General features: G+C 30.8%; 3 protein-coding genes and 1 non-coding gene across 6 annotated transcripts; all 4 read right to left on the bottom strand.

Moving 5' to 3' along the window:
- Positions 1-1,913: 1,913 nt before the first annotated feature.
- On the bottom strand, positions 1,914-6,808 carry LOC115710027 (putative D-cysteine desulfhydrase 1, mitochondrial). Of its 2 annotated transcripts, XM_061112946.1 has the most exons (10): positions 6,471-6,808; positions 6,301-6,366; positions 5,370-5,564; positions 5,171-5,281; positions 4,826-4,917; positions 3,860-3,952; positions 3,192-3,249; positions 2,993-3,106; positions 2,326-2,423; positions 1,914-2,239 (listed from the first exon to the last, which is right to left on the bottom strand). In XM_061112946.1, the coding sequence occupies exons 1-10, from the start codon at positions 6,585-6,587 to the stop codon at positions 2,074-2,076; spliced, it is 1,110 nt and encodes a 369-aa protein (XP_060968929.1). In that variant the 5' UTR covers positions 6,588-6,808; the 3' UTR covers positions 1,914-2,073. The 2 variants fall into 2 exon arrangements, with proteins under 2 accessions (XP_060968929.1, XP_060968930.1); XM_061112947.1 differs by lacking the exon at positions 3,860-3,952 and having other exon boundaries at positions 6,471-6,701.
- A 142-nt stretch (positions 6,809-6,950) lies between these two features.
- On the bottom strand, positions 6,951-7,058 carry LOC115711835 (U6 spliceosomal RNA). Its single transcript, XR_004010703.2, has one exon. It is a non-coding gene; the product is annotated as a U6 spliceosomal RNA (small nuclear RNA).
- Positions 7,059-9,960: 2,902 nt separating this feature from the next.
- Positions 9,961-14,045, bottom strand: LOC115710211 (bifunctional D-cysteine desulfhydrase/1-aminocyclopropane-1-carboxylate deaminase, mitochondrial). The gene is made up of 10 exons (XM_030638557.2): positions 13,665-14,045; positions 13,509-13,574; positions 11,756-11,950; positions 11,546-11,656; positions 11,303-11,394; positions 10,910-11,002; positions 10,767-10,824; positions 10,562-10,675; positions 10,369-10,466; positions 9,961-10,283 (listed from the first exon to the last, which is right to left on the bottom strand). The coding sequence occupies exons 1-10, from the start codon at positions 13,857-13,859 to the stop codon at positions 10,079-10,081; spliced, it is 1,227 nt and encodes a 408-aa protein (XP_030494417.2). The 5' UTR covers positions 13,860-14,045; the 3' UTR covers positions 9,961-10,078.
- Positions 14,046-14,957: 912 nt separating this feature from the next.
- On the bottom strand, positions 14,958-22,587 carry LOC115711416 (potassium channel SKOR-like). Of its 2 annotated transcripts, XR_009686989.1 has the most exons (13): positions 21,771-22,587; positions 20,553-20,777; positions 20,288-20,351; positions 19,535-19,874; positions 18,479-18,774; positions 18,091-18,171; positions 17,089-17,187; positions 16,764-16,988; positions 16,471-16,659; positions 16,079-16,154; positions 15,880-15,984; positions 15,690-15,793; positions 15,236-15,252 (listed from the first exon to the last, which is right to left on the bottom strand). XR_009686989.1 is itself a non-coding variant. In XM_061112944.1 (12 exons), the coding sequence occupies exons 1-12, from the start codon at positions 21,998-22,000 to the stop codon at positions 15,090-15,092; spliced, it is 2,283 nt and encodes a 760-aa protein (XP_060968927.1). In that variant the 5' UTR covers positions 22,001-22,586; the 3' UTR covers positions 14,958-15,089. The 2 variants fall into 2 exon arrangements, 1 of the variants encoding a protein (XP_060968927.1); XM_061112944.1 differs by having other exon boundaries at positions 14,958-15,252; positions 15,690-15,984; positions 21,771-22,586.

Genomic DNA, 22,587 nt, shown 5'->3' with positions numbered 1-22,587 from the left:
TGATGTTATCTCTTTTTAAAAAAAAAATAAAAAATTAAAGGTAAATAAATAGTGTGCCAATATCTATAATTAAAACAAATAATATATTAAATAATAATGTGTGGGATCAAAATTATAGTATTTTTGAACGGTAAAAAATATATAATGTTTTTATAAGTAAGAGTGTAAAAAATAATGTGGAAGAAAGATAAAATAAAATATTATATTTTTGGATAATATGGAGATTTTTAGCACTTTTTTTTTTAAAAAAAAAAACATTGTTATTGGGCACCAGTGGTGCCTAGTACCTCTAGATATGTGGTCTTACGGTTAGCTAGGGATACTCCTGAAAAGTTATTATATTAAAATATATGATACCTAATACTTAATTGGACCAATAGCGATATTGACACATATGAGTGTGCTAAACATTATTGGCGCCTTTTAGCACTTCTCTTTAAAAAATGGTACCATTGGAGATTTTCTTAGTAATACCTTTTTAGGATATAATAATAACCAATCGTAGGGTGTCACCTCTAGATGATGCTAGGCACTACTGGTACCCAATAGCAATACTCTTATGAGAATATATCATATATAAAATAAGAAATGTTGAAGGACACTTTAATGTGTCAAGCACCACAAGAGATGACATATCATTATTGGTGCAATTTAATATCGTTATTACCATATGAGTTAGGTGTTGGACACCTTAAGATGTCTAGTGTTGTTACTATGCACCATGATACCTACCACAAGAGTTTAAATAGTTTGTTGCATGAGAGATTTTTTTATTTTATACGTGTGTGAAATAAATTGCTTGAATCTTTTTTTTTTGTCGTGTTAAGTTTTTGTGACTTTTTCAAAATTGTCCAAAAATGTCCTAAATAACTACAATATAGACGATTTTGAAAAAAATTAGACTACAAATTTTTTTCAAATGTCGAAACAGATAGAAAGTGCATCGATGGACCATTTTAGAGGGTGCATTGTAAAATTTTTCTATACTATTTATAAATGAGAATTGTTGAGAAACACTTTAATGTGTCAAGTGTCAGTAAAATAAGTAATACTCGATATTGAATTGCACTTAGAATTTTAACACCTTATTAACATATTAGGTACATGGATGTCTTTTACCATTTAAATAAAATACTTTTCTTTTATTATCATGATTGGATTGGTCTAACTAGTATATTATATGAGACTTACAGTATACCAAAATGCACTCCAATTTTTTTTATAAAAAAGGACAAAATTTATTGTAGTAGTATTTATAAAATAGTCCATTCAATCTAACTTAATTAGCAGTGTAGATATACGTACTTGTACGGATTTGATGTTAATTGATATGTAAAAGGAATTAATCTAATTCAAATTCACACATAACATTTTAATATAAAAAAATAGTAATTTAAAAATTTAATACATATAATACAAATATATTTCAAAATTTAATAAATCAACCATATATTTCATTCTTATATATAATTTATTTTCTTTTTTACATACAATATAAAATAAAATTAAACATTTATTTTTACATGCACTTTTTAAAATTGGATTAGATTCAAAATATAAAATCTGCACTTAGTGCATATCAAATGCACTATGAGTAAAATAGTGCTGATCAAATGTTATGTTGTGGGTATGCCAACGACAACTCTACGAGATGCCTTTCAGAATAATGGTTGCTCTAGCAACGTTCCCACATTCTCCCTTATAGATCTCATAGAAGACTTTTTGTGCCTTTTTCTTGTTCATTCACCTAAGAATCCCTATAGATTTTTAGATAGTTCACTTGCAAGTTGCAATTCTACAAGTAAAGTTTCATTAACTTGAACCTAGAGCCTAGTAAGTAAACCAAATGCTCAAAACAAGATACTAACTATAATATGGTAAAATAAAGAATAGAGAATTGTAGTAATAATAACAATAATAATTTAAACATAGAGCAAATTTATTTGGAATGCATCTTTAGAGTGGACCTTAAAGAATCCTAATACATTCATTAAGTATAGTACAACCATTTTGCAGTATTTGTTTTACTTTTTTTTAGAACATTTTTTCAGTACCATCCTTGTTCGAAATAGACTAAGGAAGGTCCATTCGACGCCAATTTCCCACCAATGGACCCATCTGCTCGATCTTTCCATACCACCCGAGCAACCCACCAGTGTGTACGAAGAGGATCTTTCTCCCTTCCCACTTCTTCGGATTCTCACTCATGTCTTTCAAAAGCCCATAAGCAGCTTTTCCACTAAAAAGTAAAAAAGAAAATATTGTTTCATTTTATCTTCTCACTGCCAAAATAGAAAATGTCAAAAAAGAAGGATTTATACAAACCTATAAACGGGATCAAGTACAACGCCGGTCGCTTCAGCAATGTCCTTGACTAATTTAAGCTCTTCTGAAGTACTAATTGCATATCCCAAACCTTTGGCCTGACCGAAAATAAGATTGAAACGAGTCAGTCACTGAATGAATGAATGTGCAATAATTGATAAACATAATCAAACAACAACAAATTGGAGAAGACACATTGTTAGAATTGTATGATGTATGAATTGACTTTGAGATGAAATCTCATGCATCTTACAATTCTAACATGGTATCAATGCCAAAACAAAATCCTAACAAGTATCCGATCCAAATCCAATAACCGGTCTAAAAAGACGACCTAAACGAGCCGCTTGTAATTCAGGGATAGTGAGCCAAAAAATATCACTGATGCAAAAAGTCAAGCCAAAAGAGTCGTTTGTGATTCGGTGAGCCAAAAAGTGTCGCTTGTAATCGAGCTGTCCAAAATTGGTGAGCAAAAAATAACTACCATCTTGAGAGAGATGTTAGAGAATCCCACATTCATAATGTGTAGAAAGATAACACTATATATAAGATGCATGGGCTACTCCTTCCATTGTCAATTAATTTTAAGATGGAACCTCATGCATCTTATAATTCTAACAACAGAAAGCAATACTCGAAACAAATATCAATATACAGAGAGACTCACATCTTGTATGTTGACAATATCACGTGAGGCAACATCAGCTTCAAGGCTATCAATTAGGCCTTGCACAATTTCATACAAGTAATCGGGTTCGTAGTAGATAGAGAAAGCATGAACCTGAAGCACATATTGGATTTTAGTTAGATTAAAGTAGAATATGGTCACTACATCAAGAAAGTAAATCAACAAAAAAGAGGCATACTTTTGCATTGAGTGAGCTCATCCACGATCCCAATGAGAGACCAGCAACTGTACCACCACTGATAGAAATAAAACGCGATTAGAATTCAATCCTCATTTTAGAGAATCTCACATTGTTAATGTGTGGAAAGATATTAGAGCATATACAAGATTTATGAGCTACACCTCTCAATGCCAATTGATTTTAAGATGAAACCCCACCCATGCGCCTTATCTTAAATTCTAAAATGGAATCTATACAAAAATAAAAAACCTCTAACGACTATCCTATTCCCAAAAAAAAGACCATCGAAAAAAATAGCTCTAAAAAAAGAGCCTATCTTGAGGGGCATATATAAGATTCATTGGCTACTGCTATCATGAGATGGAAGCCATACACTTTATCTTAAATTCTAACACCTTATACTCAGATAACTAAAAAAAAGAGCCTATCTGGAGGGGTATATTATAAGATTCATTGGCTACTGCTCTCATGAGATGGAAGCCATACACCTTATCCTAAATTTTAACACCTCATATCTAGGACTAAGTTTTTATTAACAGATTTGATCCAAGTAAGAGAAGTCCAATTGTAGATCATGTCACTGCTCATTCATGTAACATAGGAGTTAATATGCTTGAACTTCTCAAATAATTTGGGTTCAGGTTGTGCAAATTATAAGTTTATACCTGCCACAAGCTACAACAATGTCGTCAAATTTTACATCAGCATTCTCAATTAGGAGTTGCTGCTCAATCTCTCGAATCGCTTCAATATAGCCCCTAAAATAGAGTACAGACAAATTATTGGAATTGTTGGAAATTTTTACAAAGTTAATGAATTTTTGACAAAATAAGAGACTGTCCTAGTGTGTGTGAAAATAAAAAGAGGCCCACATGAGATGTGAGCCCTTGTATACAAGGATATATAAGGTGCAATTTTGATACTTGGGATAGGATCTTGTGCAAATGGGTGAGGACACACACTTAACTCACTACACACTCGAGCGTCCCGAGCTAGATAGTGTGGTGATGTTTCTCCCCTGTGCAGTAGGGATCCGATACAGTATACGAATAATACAACAAAAAGTTAACTTGCCGACTAAGAAAGCTATTAACTAATTATAAAAAGTCAGCAATACACATTAATTCTTTTATTACTGCCTCTCACGTACACTACAAGAAAACTTCCTTCAATTAATGCAACCAGGAAAATTTTTTCAAAAAATTTAATGGAGTTAGGAATTATACATTTACCAACAAAGCTAGTGATCTAATGAGACTTTACAAAGCTAGTGATTTAATCATATACGGCCAACCACGATTGTTTTTCATGTTGAGACAAAAGAAAACAAATAAGTAAATAGAAAAACAAACTAAAAAGAAAGAGCTTGGAGATAATCTTTGCATTCAATTAATGCAATAAAATAAGATTATGAGAATTGCTAAAAGGTATCATTTGTGCTTAGTACCTTCTTTGGTGTCTTATCGCTATTGGTGTAATTAAGTATCGGGTCTCATATAACTTAAAAAAATAACTTTTAAGGAATATCGCTAACCAATCGTGAGGTGCCACCTATAGAAGATGCAGGGCACTAGTGGTCTCCAATAACAATGCACTAAGATTATAAACAAACGATAGTAACACAATCTAACCAGGTTCCTAAGGAGTCAGATCCACCGGTTGCAATGACATATGGCCTCCTCCCTTCCCTTATAAGCTTTTCTTTAAGGTGGTTCATAAGAGCCTGAGAATATATATATGAAATCATATTATAATGTCATGTTAATTACTTTCAATATCAAAGTACAGGAAAATATTACAATGCACCCTATGCATCGATGTACCCTTATTTATTTCGGTATCTGGAAAAAAAAAATTAATCTAATTTTTTTCATAATCGTGTGCATTGTAGTTAATTAAGATATGTTGCAAAATTTTAAAATCTTTGAAGAAATTATAATAAAGATTATTCAAGATAAAAATAATGATTAACGAACCACACTCCCAATATTTGCAAATTCTGTTTCTAAAATGAGTTCAACGTGAGCTCCCACTAACCGCTCCACCAGGAGATTTCCCGTCAATCCTGGATCTTGGTCCACAAATGCCTGAGAAAATCAAATCAAATCAAAACAAAACAATTCAATGAATCAATAAACAAAAGAACCGAGGAATTCAAAAACCGAAATTATTGACCTCAGACGTGAATAATATAAGATAAGAGTCGAGATTCAGATATCTCGCAGCAACAGCAGTTGAGCGGCAATGGTTGCTTTGAATTCCTCCAAGAGTTATGACACAATCAGCACCTTGTGCTACAGCATCTGCCAGCAAGAATTCCAGCTTCCTTGCTTTGTTACCACTCAGCTGCATCCCAGAAAGATCTTCACGCTAAATATAGGCAAATAATTTAGTCAGTGTAAACTAATAAAGTGAAGAAGAAATCAAAGAAGCACCTACAACAATGCATGAAAAAAATAGTTCATTAGAAAAATCTTTAATAAAATAATAAAAATCTGATTAGTTCTACAATGCAATCCTTGATACAGCCATCACAGAAGTCTTTTCCACAGTTATAATAACTAGGCTAATTAGGATTTTTGTCTCCTACAACTTTTTTAATCGTTAAAAATTCTCTCTGAACTATTGAGATTGTTGGATTTAAGGATATTTGTCCAATTTCATTCAATTTTACTAATTCTGTGATTATCTATGTACTAAATCATGCTCTCTACACTTTGATTTGACATATACCAAATCAAGTCTCTTGAACTTTCATTTATGTTAGACTTTCCTTACTAAAATTAGAAAAAAGTCATAAATTCAACAATCTCAAATGTTCAGCGGGGATTTTTAACAGCCTTAAAAGTTCAGGATACGTGATTTGGTGCATGTTAAAATTTAGGGGACAAAAATCTTAATTAGCTTAATAACTAAAGCAATACAAATACGAACTCAATCTTAACCATCAACTGAACTCTAATATTCAACAGAAGATTTAATAGAAAAATGATAACAATATCAAAGAAACCAACATTAATGAATCAGAGCATAACATTACATTAGAACGGGATAAAGAAACTATCAGATGCAACCATAAAACAAAACAAGAACAAGAAAAAAATACCTTCAACCAAACTTCAGTGTTTTTAGGCAAATTAGGAAGATTCCATTTGTGAATTGGGGTAGGAAGCTGACAACAGAATCAATCAAGTAGTAATGAGTAATGAGAAAGAGTAAAGACCAGGAAAGAAACTTCTTTTGGTACAAATAAATAAAGATAAAAAATTGACTTACATGGCTGAGAGAGTAGGAATGAGATGGTATGGGGTTGAGATGAGAAGCCCATGAAGGAGGGGAATATGGCTTCTTGGTGATGAAATCCAAACCCATTTGTGAAACTAAGTGTGACATTGAATATTGAGATGGTGAAGAAGTTGGCTCGAGTGATTGACAAGAGAGGAATCTGCAGAAAATGCAGTAGAGTGGATGTGCTGCTTGTGCTTCTAAGGAAAGGAATTCACAAATACATTTATCAAGTATTCTCAATCTTTTTGTCCTAGTTTTATGTGGTCCCTTTAATGAACATATGAACTAGAATCAAAATTACACAAACAATTATTATTCACCCACCCTAAGTGTCATAGTACAGCTTGTAGGACTAATTTTGTGTGGAAAATTAAAGAAGAGAAAAGCACGTATCAATTTTCAATTTATTGAGTGACCAAGAGAAATAGAACTCGAACACCCAACAAAGAAAAATGGGAAAAAAAATCGAGAAATTTGGACCATTTCTCGATTCGTGCGTGTCATGTCATCCTTGGGCAGGGATCATGCTAATCTCTTCTGTATCGTTTCAATTTTATTGGATGTCTCCAAAGGGACCCCACCAAAAAACAATGAGTACTTCATGAGTACAATTCAAAGTGCTCAAAGTTCTTCCATTTTTCGTTTAGGACATTCATATTATCAGTGCTGAACAATTTCTATCAGTAAGGTTATTTACTCTCCGTTTGAGTAAGTTGGCTCTCTACCATTTGTGTTTTCTTTTTCGATTTTAAAGCTCGACATCATGATCTTGTGGTGATTCTATCGTTGTTATGTGGTTTTAAGCTCAACCTAGATGGTTACACACCTCTCCTATCTTGGAGGAAGTCATGGGTCAATGCCTCCCTCCCCAAACCCCATTAGGATAGAAATATATAAACTATGTAATGATAAATTATAATAATTGAAAAAGAAAAATTATGGTTGAGATTGTTATTGTAAAGGGAAGAAAACAAAGAGCGTGTTGATTATATTCAAATTTAAGAACAATCAAAATCTTCATTCATTACGAGTAAAGACATTATTGCTAATACACTAAACTCTATAATATGTTCTACATTATAATCAATAGCATAAAGTCATGTAAGTCTCTACTTCAAGCTTCTATTGGGCCCAAGGCCGGTCGGCCCTAAGTATTAGTAGGCTAAGCCCGCGCCTAAGACCCACTTATTTTAGGAGCCTAAATAAAAAAAAATACAATTAAAAAATATACATATTTTTTTTTAATAATTTTTAAAAATACCATTTATCTTTATAGTAAGGACCAAAATTTTTTTTTTACTATGATCCATTTCAACTCAGGGCCAACCCTAATTAGGCCTTCCCCCACGACTAACGTGTTTTGTCCTCACAGGCTACCTACCAAAAATATCTCTTCAACTATGTAATCCCATAGTTGCACAGTTTTAGAATGAGGAAATTAGACTCTATACATTTTTATATTGTCCTCTTTTATTTTTACCCTCTTTTTTAAAACCTATCATTTTTACTTTTTTTTTAAACACTTTACCGATTTTACTCCTGTCACCTCGATATACTCTCTACGTAACTCTTTTATGTCAGGGTATTTTGAGTACAATACATATAAAAAGAGTTATGTTTCAATTAAATGTAAAATTAGAGGTAGATTAAGTTAATTGATAAATAAAAAATGTATTTTTCAATATACTCCTTTGAGAATCAATCACACTTAACTTTGTCAAGACAATATCACAAAACAGAAACTATCTATTTTTATTATGTAAGAGTAGCAAAGTTGATAGTGATTATGCTTAAAAATGGATTTTGTTGTTTCATTTTCTCACTAAATTACTCCTAATTTCCAAATTCTATTGGGTAAAAAAACAATCAAACAATAACATTCATCAGGCATAGTTCAATTCAATCAAACAAGAATTGGTCCGAAAAACTCACTGTCATTTCGAAGTGATCTCTCTCAGTAGCCGTCCATCAACTCCTTCCCATAGATATCTGCACAATTCCTAACCCTATATATAATTTGCTTACAAAAAAGCTTATAGATGCATCAAATTTCAAAATTTTCTCGGTTGCCAAACAGAACAGAGTAATGTAAGAGAATTTCAGGAGAAAGCCCACAAAAACAAATGAAATTACATACCTAAGAGCTGGAAAGAGGAAAGGGTTATTGAGGAACTTAGATGAAGGAAGAATGAAGATAATGGTAATGAGGGCCTCCTCCTCCTCCTCCTCCTCCTTCTTCTCCCCCGCTGCCACCACCGGCACGACGATGACGTAAGTGAGAATCATCCATTGAAGCGCCATTGCCGTCGGTCGGAGTCGGAGTTGGATCCAAATTCGAATGATTTCCCTCACTTTGACGGAATATACCAATTTTGGTTTTTTTTTAGCTATTACAATTGTTGCCGATGAATTTTAATATTTATCAAATTATCTTTTTTCTAAATTTTTTAAAGTCGTTAAAAAAAAATTTGGAACTATTAAAATTATTGTATTTAATGACTTTTATTCAATTTTACTAACGAAAGTCTGATGCGAATTAAAGTTTGAGAGCACGATTTGATATATTTTAAAGTTTATGTGACATAATTTGGTAGATATCAAAATTCGAGAACATAATTTAGTAAAATTGGACACATTTTTTTAAATCTAATAATCTCGATAGCTTGAGAGATTTTTAACGGCCTAAAAAGTTTGTAACATGATTTGATACATATTAAAATTTAAAGGAAAAAATTTTTAATTAGTTTTTAATTATTATTATTTTATTGTGCAAAAGTAAGAATTTGTGTTTCCCGAACATGTCATTGAGATTGTTGGATTCAATAATTTTTCTTTAAATTCTGCTTCTACTAGTATCGTTTGTGGCCTAATTATACTTCGTGTATTGGAAATATCAGAAATATTATTATGGCTAATGTCATTTGATTAATGAAATATTTCCTCGACTCTTCCTTAAAATTTTGTTTTCTTGGAGAGATTGTGTTTTTTAGAGGCTATTTATCTAAAAAATAATGTATCATTTTAAAATTAATTATAAAATTAATATTATCAAAAATCTCAATAGGTTCCATTTTTCCAATTTACTTGAAATTCATCTTTCAACATTAATGAACTATAACCACATGTTGTGTGGTATAATGGTAAAGATTGTCTTTACTGACATCCTTTCTTACTTAGATCAAGGGTTCAAAACTCATCAAGGGTTCAAAACTCACCTTAGCTTCTCTTTAAGGGATTATCAAAGGCTTAGCCCATTGAAGGCTGGCTACTGTAAGTGGTGTCATCTGTGTGATGAGAACTCTTGAAGTGATTACTGATGACCCAATTAAAATAGACTGAAGTATATAATCTCTGTAGGTGACACGTGATCCCCGAGATTGTCAAAATGACCGAAAGAGTGGGGAAGAAATCTCCACCACATAATCCTCTCTTAGATTATCAAAAAAATAACATTAATGAACTATAATAATAGTAATAATAATAAGAAAACATAGAACGCATTTTATTTAGAATGCATAAGTGTGGAAACATATGTGCAAACATTACGCTCTAATAGTTAAAAATATGGTACACAACCATTTTCTGCAGAAATTTTCTTAGAACATTTTCCCAATACCATCCTCTCGCGGAACAGATTCCGGGACGTCCATTCGACGCCAATTTCCCACCAATGAATCCATCTGCTCGACCTTATCGTACAAACCGAGCAACCCACCGGTGTGTACGAAGAGAATCTTCCTCCCTTCCCATTTTTTCGGATTCGAGTTCATGTCTTTCAACAATGCATAAACAGCTTTCCCACTAGAAAATAAGAAAATAATGTTCCATTTATCTTCTCATCGCCGAAAGGAAAAAAAGAAGGAAAAGAAAAAGGATTCGTACAAACCTATAAACGGGGTCAAGAACAACACCGGTTGTTGCAGCAATGTCCTTAACAAATTTAAGCTCTTCAGGAGTACTAATCGCGTATCCCATACCTTTGGCCTGTCCGAAAACATGATCCAAAAGCTAAAACCGAGACTCTAAAACAATTTCGATATAAATTTTAGTTCTAAGCTTAGTTCAATAGAGACACTCACATCTTGTATGTTAACAATATCACGCGAGTCAACATTAGCATCAAGGCCATCGAGTAGGTCTTGCACGAAGCCATGGAAGTAATCGGGGTCATCACAAACCGAGAATGCATGAACCTGAAGAACATATCAGATTCTAGTTCAGATTAGATTACGCTAGAAGAGTCCGTAAATAATGAAAGTAAATCTACAAAGAAAAGATGCATACTTTCGCCTTGAGAGAACTTAACCATGATCCCAATGAAAGACCAGCAATTGTACCGCCACTGATGGAATTAAAATGCGGTTAGAAATATGCGGTCCTCGCTCTCTTTTCGCAAAGAACATATCTAGGATTAACATGAAAATTACCTGCCACAAGCTACAGCAATGTCATCAAAATTTACACCGGCGTTCTCACTTTGGAGTTGCTGCTCGATTTCTCGGATAGCTTCAATATAGCCCCTAAAATAGAGTCAACTCAGATAATTAGAATTTAGAATGACAAGAGAGCTCAATGCAAGGCTTTCGGATACACACATCCGACTATTCGAGAAAGCAAATAAGAACATTGAGCTAGGGGTTTTCATCCAATCTAATCCGTATTACTTTGCTTACAGTGCATCCAATCCAATCCGCACAATGCTATCAAATTCAATCAAATCCAATTCGCGCAAAAGTGCAGATTGGATTGGATCATACAGATTAGATTTGATCAATGCAATCGAATAAAATGATAAACAAAAATCAGTAAGCGAATCTAACCATGTTCCTAACGAGTTTGATCCACCGACAGGAATGACGTATGGCTTCCTCCCTTCACTTATTAGCTTTTCTTTAAGGTGGTTGGTAAGAGCCTGAAAAAAATTAATTCATGAAATCTAATTATATTGTTATGTTAATTACTGATTAATGATGCAATGAAACAAAGTTAAAGAGTGTTTCGAAGAAAAAAAAAAGCATGGATAATAACAAGCTTAACATTATCCGAGACTAAAAATAACGAACCACACTTCCGATTTTTGCATATTCTGTTTTCGAAATAAGTTCAATGTTAGCTCCAACTAACCGCTCCACCATGAGATTGCCTGTCAATCCCGGATCTTGATCCACAAATACCTAAGTAAAATCGAAACAAAAATGATAAGTTAACAACTTTGAAGAACCGTAAACCAATAAACAAAAGAAGCAAGGAATTCCAGAAGCGAAATTATTGACCTTAGAGGTTCGTAGTATAAGATAACAGTCGAGATTCAAATATCTCGCAGCCACAGCAGTTGCGCGACAGTGGTTGCTTTGAATTCCTCCGATTGTTATGATACAATCAGCACCTTGTTCTACAGCATCTGCCAGTAAAAATTCCAACTTTCTGACTTTGTTACCACTCATTTGCATCCCGGTAAGATCATCGCGCTAAGATACCATAAGCAATAATTTATGTCAGTACAAAACTAAAGTGAAGAACAGAACAAAAAAATCAAAGAAGCACCTTATAACAATGCATGAATAAAAGTATCAAATTCATAGCACAAGATACCTTCTCCATGAATTGAATCACCTACTTTTTACATTAATAAAAAAAGAATCTTTGTCCCAAAAGAGAAATCCCTTTTTCAAAATCAAATCAAAAACTAACAAATGCTCAGATTATTTCAATACTGAAAAATTAAGAAATTTAAATTAACTGAGCTTACAACTATACAAATGAACTTGCTTCAATCTTTTCCGAGTGTTTTGTAAAATCTACTAAAGCAATAAAAATTTTGCTAATTTAACATTTTCGTGTTGTTAATTTAGCAAATTTTCCATCTTTTCCACAATAATTAAAGCTAAAGCAAATACAGATGGGTATCTATCAAATCGAAAGAACTGAATTTCAACCCAACTGAACTGAACTCAACACACAAAGTAGTAACAATTTCAGAGAAACCAACATTGATACCTTCTCCATGAATTGAATCACCAACTTTTTACACTTAAAAAAAGAATCTTTTTCCCAAAAGAGAAGCCAATTAAGGCAGGACAAAAAGAAGTTCCTTTTTCAAAATAAAATCAAAAACTAAAAATGCCCAGATTATTTCAATCTTTCCTAAACAGAAGTAGAGGAAGATCATTAAACTGAGCTCACTTTACTCACTGCAATCTTTTCCACAATAATTATAGCTAAAGAAATTCAAATGGGTATCTATCAAAGTAACTCGATTTTAACCCAACCCAACTGAACTGAGCTCACTACATTGATGAACTAACAAGAATAGCCAAAAAAATGACTTATCAAAATGCAACCATAAAAGAAAAACAATATCTTGAACCAAACTTCAGTGTTGTTAGGAAAATTAGGAAGATTCCATTTGTGAATCAACTACTTTACACTAAAAAAAAGAGAGAATCTTTGTCCCAACATAAGAAAAGAGAATCAAATTGAAAACTAAAAATGCCCAGATTATAACAATCAATATCATTACTAGAAAAATTAAGTGAGCTCACTACTATACAGATGAACTCACTGCAATCTTTTCCACAATAATTTTAGCTAAAGCAAATTACCAACCCAACCCAACTGAACTCACCTTTTTTTCAAAATAATATTTAAAACTAAAAAATGCCCAGATAATTTCAATCCTTCCAAAACAGAAGTAGAGAAAAATCATCACTAAAAAAATTAACTGAGCTCATTACTATAAAAATGAACTCACTGCAATCTTTTCCAAAATAATTATAGCTAAAAGCAATACATATGAACATCAATCAAGATAACTCAATTTCAAGTTTCAACCCAACTGAACTGAACTCACTGCAATCTTTTCCAAAATTATTATAGCTAAAGCAATACAAATGGGCATCAATCAAAACAACTCAATTTCAAGTTTCAATCCAACTGAACTGAACTGAATTCACTACAGCACACAAAATTGAAAAACAGTAATAATTTCAGAGAATCAAAATGCAACCACAAAAGAAAAGACAGTACCTTTAACCAAATTTCAGTGTTGTTAGGCAAATTAGGAAGATTCCATTTATGAATCGGAGTAGGAACCTGACAAAATCAATGAAGCAATAGTAATGAGAAAGAGTAGTAAAGAAAACCCATTTGGGGAAAAAGAGAAAGAAATTGAGTTATGATTACATTGGCGAGAGAGAAGGTGTGAGTGGGTAAAGGGTTGAGATGAGAAGCCCATGAAGGAGGAGAATATGGTTTCTTGGTGAGAAAATTCAAAGCCATTTTGGGAGAAAGTTGAGGACTTTGGGATTGGGAGATTTTTGGGAGAGAATGGAATAGAGGGATCGTGGTGATTGTTGTTGTTGTGATGCTCATCACCATTATTATATCTTCATCGTCTTCGTCATCATTCCATTTTTGTATTCAATTCCATTACTTTGAACTTTACTGCATAATACTCATTCACCATACATATCTAAGATTTGGTAAATTATTCTCGGTTACAAATAAATACTTAGTTATATTTTTAGAATTTGGCCCTTAAATTTTTAATAATTCTTCATTTTCTTATTGGTATGCAGACATTTATTGGTTAGATACTTATAAAAATTTCAGAAATATAATTTTGGTATGATTACCGTAAAAAATTAAACTTAAATATTTACACTATAAATTACACTTTATTCAAATTATTAAATTTAAGGACTTCTCTACTTAATCTTAGTAAAAGAATGTTAATAGACACTAATAATGTTAAGTATCAAGTTTTATGTAATTTAATTTAGTAATTATTATAGAATATTACTAACTATTTACAAAATATTACCTACTATTGGTTTATTATAACAATACTCAGTTTACTAGTAGACGATTAAAGTATCAATTGTCCATGTATCAAATCGTGTTCCCAAACTTTGACAAGCATCAATCATGTTTCTTAAACTTTGACATGTACAAAATTATGATTTTTGAATTTTTGTCAATATAGCCTCGTTAGTAAAATTGAACTAAATTCTTAAATTCAACATAAGTTAATAAAAAATGTCAAGGAATACATTAAAATACAAAATGCCACAAGAGGTGGTATATTGGTGTAATTCAAAATTGTACATTTTGATTTAATAAATAATAAAAGAAACCACTAACTACTTACAGAACATATCAAAAATGGTGTTGAAACTAACATCAATGCTCTAATTTAATATATGTCAAAACTTGGGGAGACATATCCTAATCATCCTTTTAAGTGTTATGATTTGATTAGCCATTTTTATATATTATTAGTAAATTAAAATATGGAGTAAGTGATAGTAAAATTATAACAAGTGTGTAATTAAAGTATAGAAAGTATCCTTTAGCAATTGGTTATACTCTATTATAGCATCACTATCAAGGATAGTGTTTATCGCACCCCTAAAGTATCATTAGTATATATTTCTTTAAATTAGTTGTATGCTACTAAAGAAAAGGCCTAAACTATAAATAAATATACTAAGTAACATAACTTTTTTTTTCCTTAACATTACTCTGAAATACAAATACAAAGGAAGCTAAAATATTATAAACTTAATAATTTAACTAAAAAAAAAAAGATGTTCATAAATCAACCGTTCAAGTCTCACTATTATCAAATGATGTTACTTTAGTAGTTTCTTTAAATTCTTGAAAAGATTCAGAGAATTCCAACACTTGAGAAGATCTTGTAACTTCAAGTAACTTGATCAACTTTTTATCACCGCCTATTCGAGCTTCATCGAGCGGAGTATTTCCCCATCTACAAGAAAGGGTAAGACTAATAATAAGTTATGTGATAGGAAACAATATAGAAATAGTAGATAAAAATAACGCTCATAAAAAATCCTATTGAAACTAAGAAATATAGGCCGTTCTCGTATGAGCTTTCTTCATTTTATCAAAAACAATAATATATTCTTGTTTTTTCTTTCTAGGTTGTGACAATGTTGCAACTCAAATCAGTATTTAATACTAGCAATTCATACAATTAATGTTCGATGTTGTGTGTATAAATAAAGATATAAAATTACACTAATAACAGTATGACATGTTATAAGTTATTATCACTTAACAAAAAAAAAAGATAACTTCAAAAAGAGAAATAATACTAACATGCACCAAATCAACATTTTTTTCGAGGAGACTCGAAGAGACTACTCATCACCAACAATAATATGAGTTTAGATTGTTTGTTACCTGTCTTTGGAAAAAACAGTTGCTCCTGCATTTACTAATAACTCTGCCATTTGATAAAGCCCTTCTGAAGCAGCTATGTGAAGAGGTGTTCTATGATCATAATTCTTCACATTTGGGTTAATTTCCTTAGCCAAAACCCTTCTAAGAACATCCAAATCCCTTTTAGCAACTATACTACAGAGAAAATTACCAGTGTCATCGATTGTAAGAGAAGCACCGGCATCAGTGAGCAAAGATTCAACTCGATCATGACCGTTCTTTAGGGCTTCTAGTAAAGGAGTGTTACCAAAATTATCTGGTGTAACAAAATAAATTAATTATTAGTTACTATAGCACAAAAAAAAATCACAATGATATTTTGTAACACAAAATTATCTTAAAAAACCAACCTATTTTATTGACATTAACTCTTTGTTCAATTAGGAAAGCAGTTATGTCTTCATATCCTTTAGATGCTGCAACATGCTACCAAAGAAACAATTTCGAGATTAGACAAAAGTATAATTTAATTGAGATTAGTAGTTAATCGAGTGTTAATTTACACCATTTTTCTCGAGTTAAGACTTGATAAAAAGTATAATTTAACCGAGATTATTAATTATTCAAGTAATGTTTTATTATTCTTTAAATGTTGCAACATGTTACCAAAAAAAAAAGAAAAATCAACTATATTGAATCTTATTTTATACATACAAGTTATTTATAGGTTTGATATAAAAAAAATATTTATTAAAAAACAGAGGAAAAAAGAAAAATTGTCATAATAGTCTTGAAATCTTACCAAAGCACATCTACCATTATAATCTGTATTATTTGGATCTGCTCCAGCTTCAATCAAGCGTTTAACTCGGTAAAGATCGCCAACATAGGCAGCGCAGTTAACTCTCGTCGCCAATTCAAGTTCATGAGTTCCAATATAAATTGTGATATCCGATTCCAAAAGTTTTTTTCGAATACTCAAGTCTTTTCCCTATACAAATTAAGAAAAAATATGTCATTACAATGATTCTAATAAATACAGAAAAATCGAAGAAGAAAGAAAAAACAACAACGTAGAAAAAACAACAACATTACCTCGAGGAGGTTGTTCAATATGATTCGGCCATCTAAAAAGTATATTTTTAGGATTTCGGTAAATGAGTGTTTATCAAGTCTCAAAACTCTGCATAGTTCACGAGCCACAACAGTATAACGTTGAGGAGTATTGCAAAGGAAAGAAACGTCGCCAAATGAGCTATATGTTTGGAGTCGTGTACATAATTCTTCGGTTTCATCACCTTCTTCATTCCCTACCTCCTCCTACATAGTGAAGCCATAAAAATGCAAACATTAATTGTGTTATGAATTAATGACAAGATCAATTTTCTAATAATAATAATAATTAGGCTCATAGTCATACCAATACACCATGGCATACTATGTAAAGTTGATCTATTACATTTCCTTGCTCTATGATCACTTCTCCTGGTAGGAAAAACTCCTCATGGACACTGATTGCCTGGAAAATCCGAAAATAATCGATTATTGTTTCAATTTTTAAGATACAAAATTGTTTAATGATGAACAAAATAAGAAGTGCAGGGTATTGTTAGAGTCCTAGACTAAGTATATGCTAATCTTTTGGAAGTTAATTCTACTTAAGAAGTTGTTAAATAACCTTAAACACTAGAGTATCGATAATAGGTCTAAAATCGTATTTAAAAATATCAAATTTAAAGATTTTTATCTTGTTAAAGTAAAAAACCATGAGATATATGTTTAGAATATATTCTATTTCGTTGAAAGTTTCTATACATCTACCCTGCATTTCTTTAGACAAAAATCTCTTCTTTTTCTATTTACGAATAGTAAATATTGTTTAGAACATGAAGTGTAAATTAAATCAAGAACTCTAAACAAAAATGAGAAACCATTTCTTAAGGCATCTCTACAAACAGAAATCCTATATTTTTTCGGATGGTAAATATTGTTCACAACATGAAGTGTGAATCAAATTAAGAACTCTAAACAAAAATGAGAATCAATTTACCTCTATTAACTTATACTCAAAAAAAAACAAATGTTATACAAGTTTAATTTTTTTTAGTTCAATAAATAATGCACCAATCTAACACTATCATATCTTAATTAGTCTATTTGAATAGAAGACCTAACATATTTTATTTAAAATTAAAGCATGTGGGACTCCATACTAAATTACATATTCTATTTTAAATTAAAGTATGTAGGACTCATCCTTTAGCAATTTTCTTTCCAAAAGATGAATTTATTATATAAAAAAAAAAATACTTGGAGAATGCATATGATATCCCAAGCCAACAATAATTTCTAGTTAATCAAGATTATGTGTTTCACATGATTATCCAAGAGGAGAATTACAAAAGGAAAAAGAGTAGCTTACAATCTGCTTTATGAATCCTGTAGAGCACCCTTTGAAAAGAGAAACATGTTTAATATATGACTCATATAAACTCTGTGAAATCTGCAAATCCGAAAATTGAGAGATTTTTTCATACATTAGTACACTTACGAAATCGAAATGTATTGTCAGGCCTGGCCTGGGTATATGCAGGTTAGGCTTGTGCTTAGGGCCTACCCAATTCAAGAACTAAAAAAAATATTTTTAGAAATATATATATATTTTTTTACTAATTTTAAAAATACTACATTTTTTTAAATAAAGACTCAATTTTTCTTATGACCCACTAAAGTTCAGGGTCAGCTATTCGTATTGTGTATATTTATTGTGTGAAATTGATCACATGAATTAAATGGTAAAGTATGAGTACCTTGTGGCGAATCGAAACTGGAACATCCTGAAGACCGGAAGCCTCAGTGTAGCTTCGATCGAATTGCAACCGTAGATGATCTTTAATTTTCTTACTTGTATGTTTGTCTAGTTTGTTTCTATTCATGTATTTGATAAGATCATTCATCTTATCTCTGAATTTTTCTGTGTTTGAGCCTTTTACTACTAAAGCTGCTATGTTACCAAGTAGATAAGCACCAAGAATCATGTCTAATGATATGTAAATCATTATGAATATCATTTCTCTTACATTCACAGCATGTACATCTCCATAACCTTTACAAGAAATTTAGAAAGAGACTTAAATAGGATTTAATTTAAAGGAAAAATAAACATGAAATTAACTTCATCCAAAATTCTAATAGAAAAGGAAAATGAAGAGTATCAAAGTAATGAATTTTGATAATGAGTGTAAAATTTTATAAAAATGAAAGTACCAATTCACCAAGTGATAATTGCGCGTATAACTTTAGTGTAATTAAGTGTCGGGTTTTATGTATTTTCATTTAATAATTATTAGGAAATTTTTTTATTTTTATTGTTTTCAAAACACAAGTTTACAAAAATGTGATTTTATGGAAAAAGAAAAAAACATGTGGAAAACATAATATAAGGTAACTGGTAATTTGGTTACCTTTAACTGTTTTTCTTATATTTTTAATTTTTTTTATAAAATATTTTCTTTTCAAAAAAATTATATTTTTGTACATATTGTATAAAGAGCCATAAAATATGTAATTTTCTCTAATTATTATAAAATTCACTATATCTCGTAGTAATATTAAACACCACTATGTACCTAATAACTTAATTCTTAGACAACAAACAAAACAATCAATAGGTTAAGCAAATTTAACCAAATAAAGGAAGAAAAAGGTTATAACCAAATTTAACTCTATACATTTCAATTAAGAGTAACGATGTATGTGCATCCAAACATATTATTTTTAAAATAACTATCATGTCACTATGTGTAATATTTTAGTACAGATATCATTACTAATGCAGTTAAATACGACGATCAAAAAATACTTACCGACAGTTGCCATGGTAACAATGGAAAAATATAGAGAGGTAACATAACGCTTCCAAAGATTAATCTCTCTGAATTGAGAATAGCTATAATCACCCATCTTCAAACTTCCTATCCATGTGTAACCTTCTTGAGAAGGCTCCACAGTGGTAGCGAGATAATAAAGGATGCACGCCGCTGTATGCGTGCTGTAGAGCTCAACAACAAAAAGTTTCGCGATTCTTGTAAACATGTAATTAACTCGAGTATCTTTCTCTAATTTCTCAAAAAACTCTGTTACCCTGCAAGCTCGACTTAACCTAATGCATAATAAGTATCTCACCGGCTCTTTTCTCCCGGAAGCCTAAAAACAAACATGTCGGGTTTGAGTACAAGAACCAAAATAGTTAATTCGAAAATTAGCCAACTACTAGAACGAATTAATGGTTTTGGTTTTATTGTCAAATTTTTTTTAACTAATTTTCTCTTTTGTTCGCCTTTTTTCTTCGATAAATTGGTTTGTATGTCCTTTGGCTAGATGAAATAATTTTATTGTAGGTTTCCATATTTCATCATTAAATCACTAATTTGTAAAGGAAAAAAAAAACACCTCCTAAGAGATTTACTTGAATTTTGACAACTAGTGTTTAATTAGCTTTGAGGTAAGTATAGTTCAATATAAAGAAATTGAATAAATAATTTATTTTCCTAAGTCATTTTTGTTATAATTTATCATCCAAAACTACAATAGAATATATTTGAATCAAAACAAAGCACCTTATAAATATAATCCCAAGGTAAGCAACCCAACAAATCAACTGTAAAACGAGATTTCAAGTACCTGAAAATAAGAATAAGAAAAATTCAATTAGAGTTAAAGAAAAATGCTTAAAAAAAATTCAATATTAGATCCTACATATTTTAATTTCTTATGAAATCACACTAATAGTAATAGCGACATGACAATGTCATATCCTATAAGGTGTTTTATATAACAATGATCGTTAGAAAAATAATGGATGAGAGAAAGAGAGAGAAGGACCGAAGAGCAATAAGTTTGCGATCGCGGACCATGCGGTGGGAATGGAAGTCACGGTAGGCGACAAAGAAGCGAACGACAATGTCAACAAGAAACGCGAATTGGCCGGCGATGTCAAGAAGGAATAGGTCTTCGGGTAGTCCTCTGAAGAAGCCGAACTCCAACGGAGTGAAAAAGGAGGAGTAGACCGCCCATATAAGAATGAAGTGAGTCCATGCCATGTACCACCTACAAAATTGCCCCACAAAAACCATTATTATTAGGAGAATTATCTTATATATTATTTTTTTTTAATTTTTTTTTTTAAAAAATTACAGTTTGGGTTGCTCTAGTAGTTTTCCCAGTAGTTTCTATGTGGGTTGCTATACGAATTTTGGTTGCAATTTAAGTTGCTTCGTTAGTTGCTATAGAAGTTTCTGTGTGTAATTTCGTAAAAATACAAAAAAAAAAAAAAAAAAAGCTGTTTTGAAGTATAAAAATGAAAAAACCCCTTATTATTATTATTATTATTTTATGAATCAATAAATTAAAAACTCTTTTTTTGAACTATAAAGCTTGAGTATAGTAGCATTTTATGAAATTTACATCAATTACAAATATATATATAAAAGAAGAAAATATTAAAAAAAATCTCCTATCAAATTTATATAGAACATTTTTCTTCATTTTTTTCTCTACTAATTTCTATCATCATTTTTTTCTAGGTAAAATCCAAATTTAAAAAAAAAAAATGCCTCACACTTTGACAAGTGATCAAAGAAAATGAAAAGTGTGCAAATATGTGTTCTATTTATATACATAGCTTTACTAAAAAAGAAGGATTAACTAGTCAAAATTAAGTGTAACTTATGAGGTTAAAAATTTCCAACTAAAAGCACTATTTTTCTTTCATTTATGTACTTATTTAATTAACTTTCATGCATAAACCATTAAAATTAAGGTAAGAAAAAGAAAACTAACATTATGCTAACAATAATAAAGTTTAGTTATTTTTTTTCTTTCTTTTATTCTCTAAATGCAAATGAGTCCTTCCTAAAAAATTCAAACACCATCAACTATTCATATATGATCATTCTCATCAAGTTTTTCAAAATGACAATAATAGTAAATTAATAGCCAACAAAATATAAATGATTTCTTTAAAATTATATATATAATGAGCTTAAAATATAGTGTTATATAAATTATAAATATATATATGGATATAAATATTTAAATTACCAATTATCTGGATGAATGACTAAACGATCCAAAGTTGAATTGGAATTGGAATTGTGTATAGTATTTTCACTTAATTCAACACCATTTTCATCACTTCTCATCAACAAACTATAAGCCCTTTTCCACCATTTTCTCTTTGGATCAACTTCTTCATCAAAATCATCATCATCATCTTCTTCTTCTTCTTCTCTTTTTCTTTCATCTTCATTATGATGATGATGACCTTCCATGATTATTTTTTCCCAAGAAAATCCCAATATGTGAATGTTTGAAATTTTGATCAATTTTATTGATGACCATAAAATTATTTATGGGGGGACAAAGCATTAAATGTGGGTGAGTGTTTATGCTTTTATGATTTGAGACCATAATAGACAAGCTTTTTTTTAGGCCATGGAATAAGAATATATTTGTAGAGTCAAAATAAATATATTTGTGGTGATAAAAGGAATCTAGTACATGAAAGGTTTAATAAGATGAGTGAAAAATAAATTAGTGGTGTCCATTTAATTTTACTAGATTTTATAAAAGATTTGGAGTTTAAAGAAAGAATAAAGAGAGATTATTTTCTAACTTTTTTGTTTCATTAAGAATTAAGAGTAATAATTTGTAACTTAAATACTTAAGTTTAATTTTTAATTGCAAAAAAATAGTTAAGTTTAATTTTTTACGGTAATAAAATCTTTGTTATATTTATGGAACTTTCATAGGTACTTGATCGTCAAGTGTCAAGTTACTATACACGTGTTATTAGTATAGTTAAATTAAATAAAAATAAAAATTTAATAATCTGGACCCATAGGTAGACCTACATAGA

The sequence above is a fragment of the Cannabis sativa genome, chromosome 3 (genome assembly GCF_029168945.1).
Source record: "Cannabis sativa cultivar Pink pepper isolate KNU-18-1 chromosome 3, ASM2916894v1, whole genome shotgun sequence".
Lineage (NCBI taxonomy): Eukaryota > Viridiplantae > Streptophyta > Magnoliopsida > Rosales > Cannabaceae > Cannabis > Cannabis sativa.
This window is presented reverse-complemented; position numbering and strand designations above follow the sequence as displayed.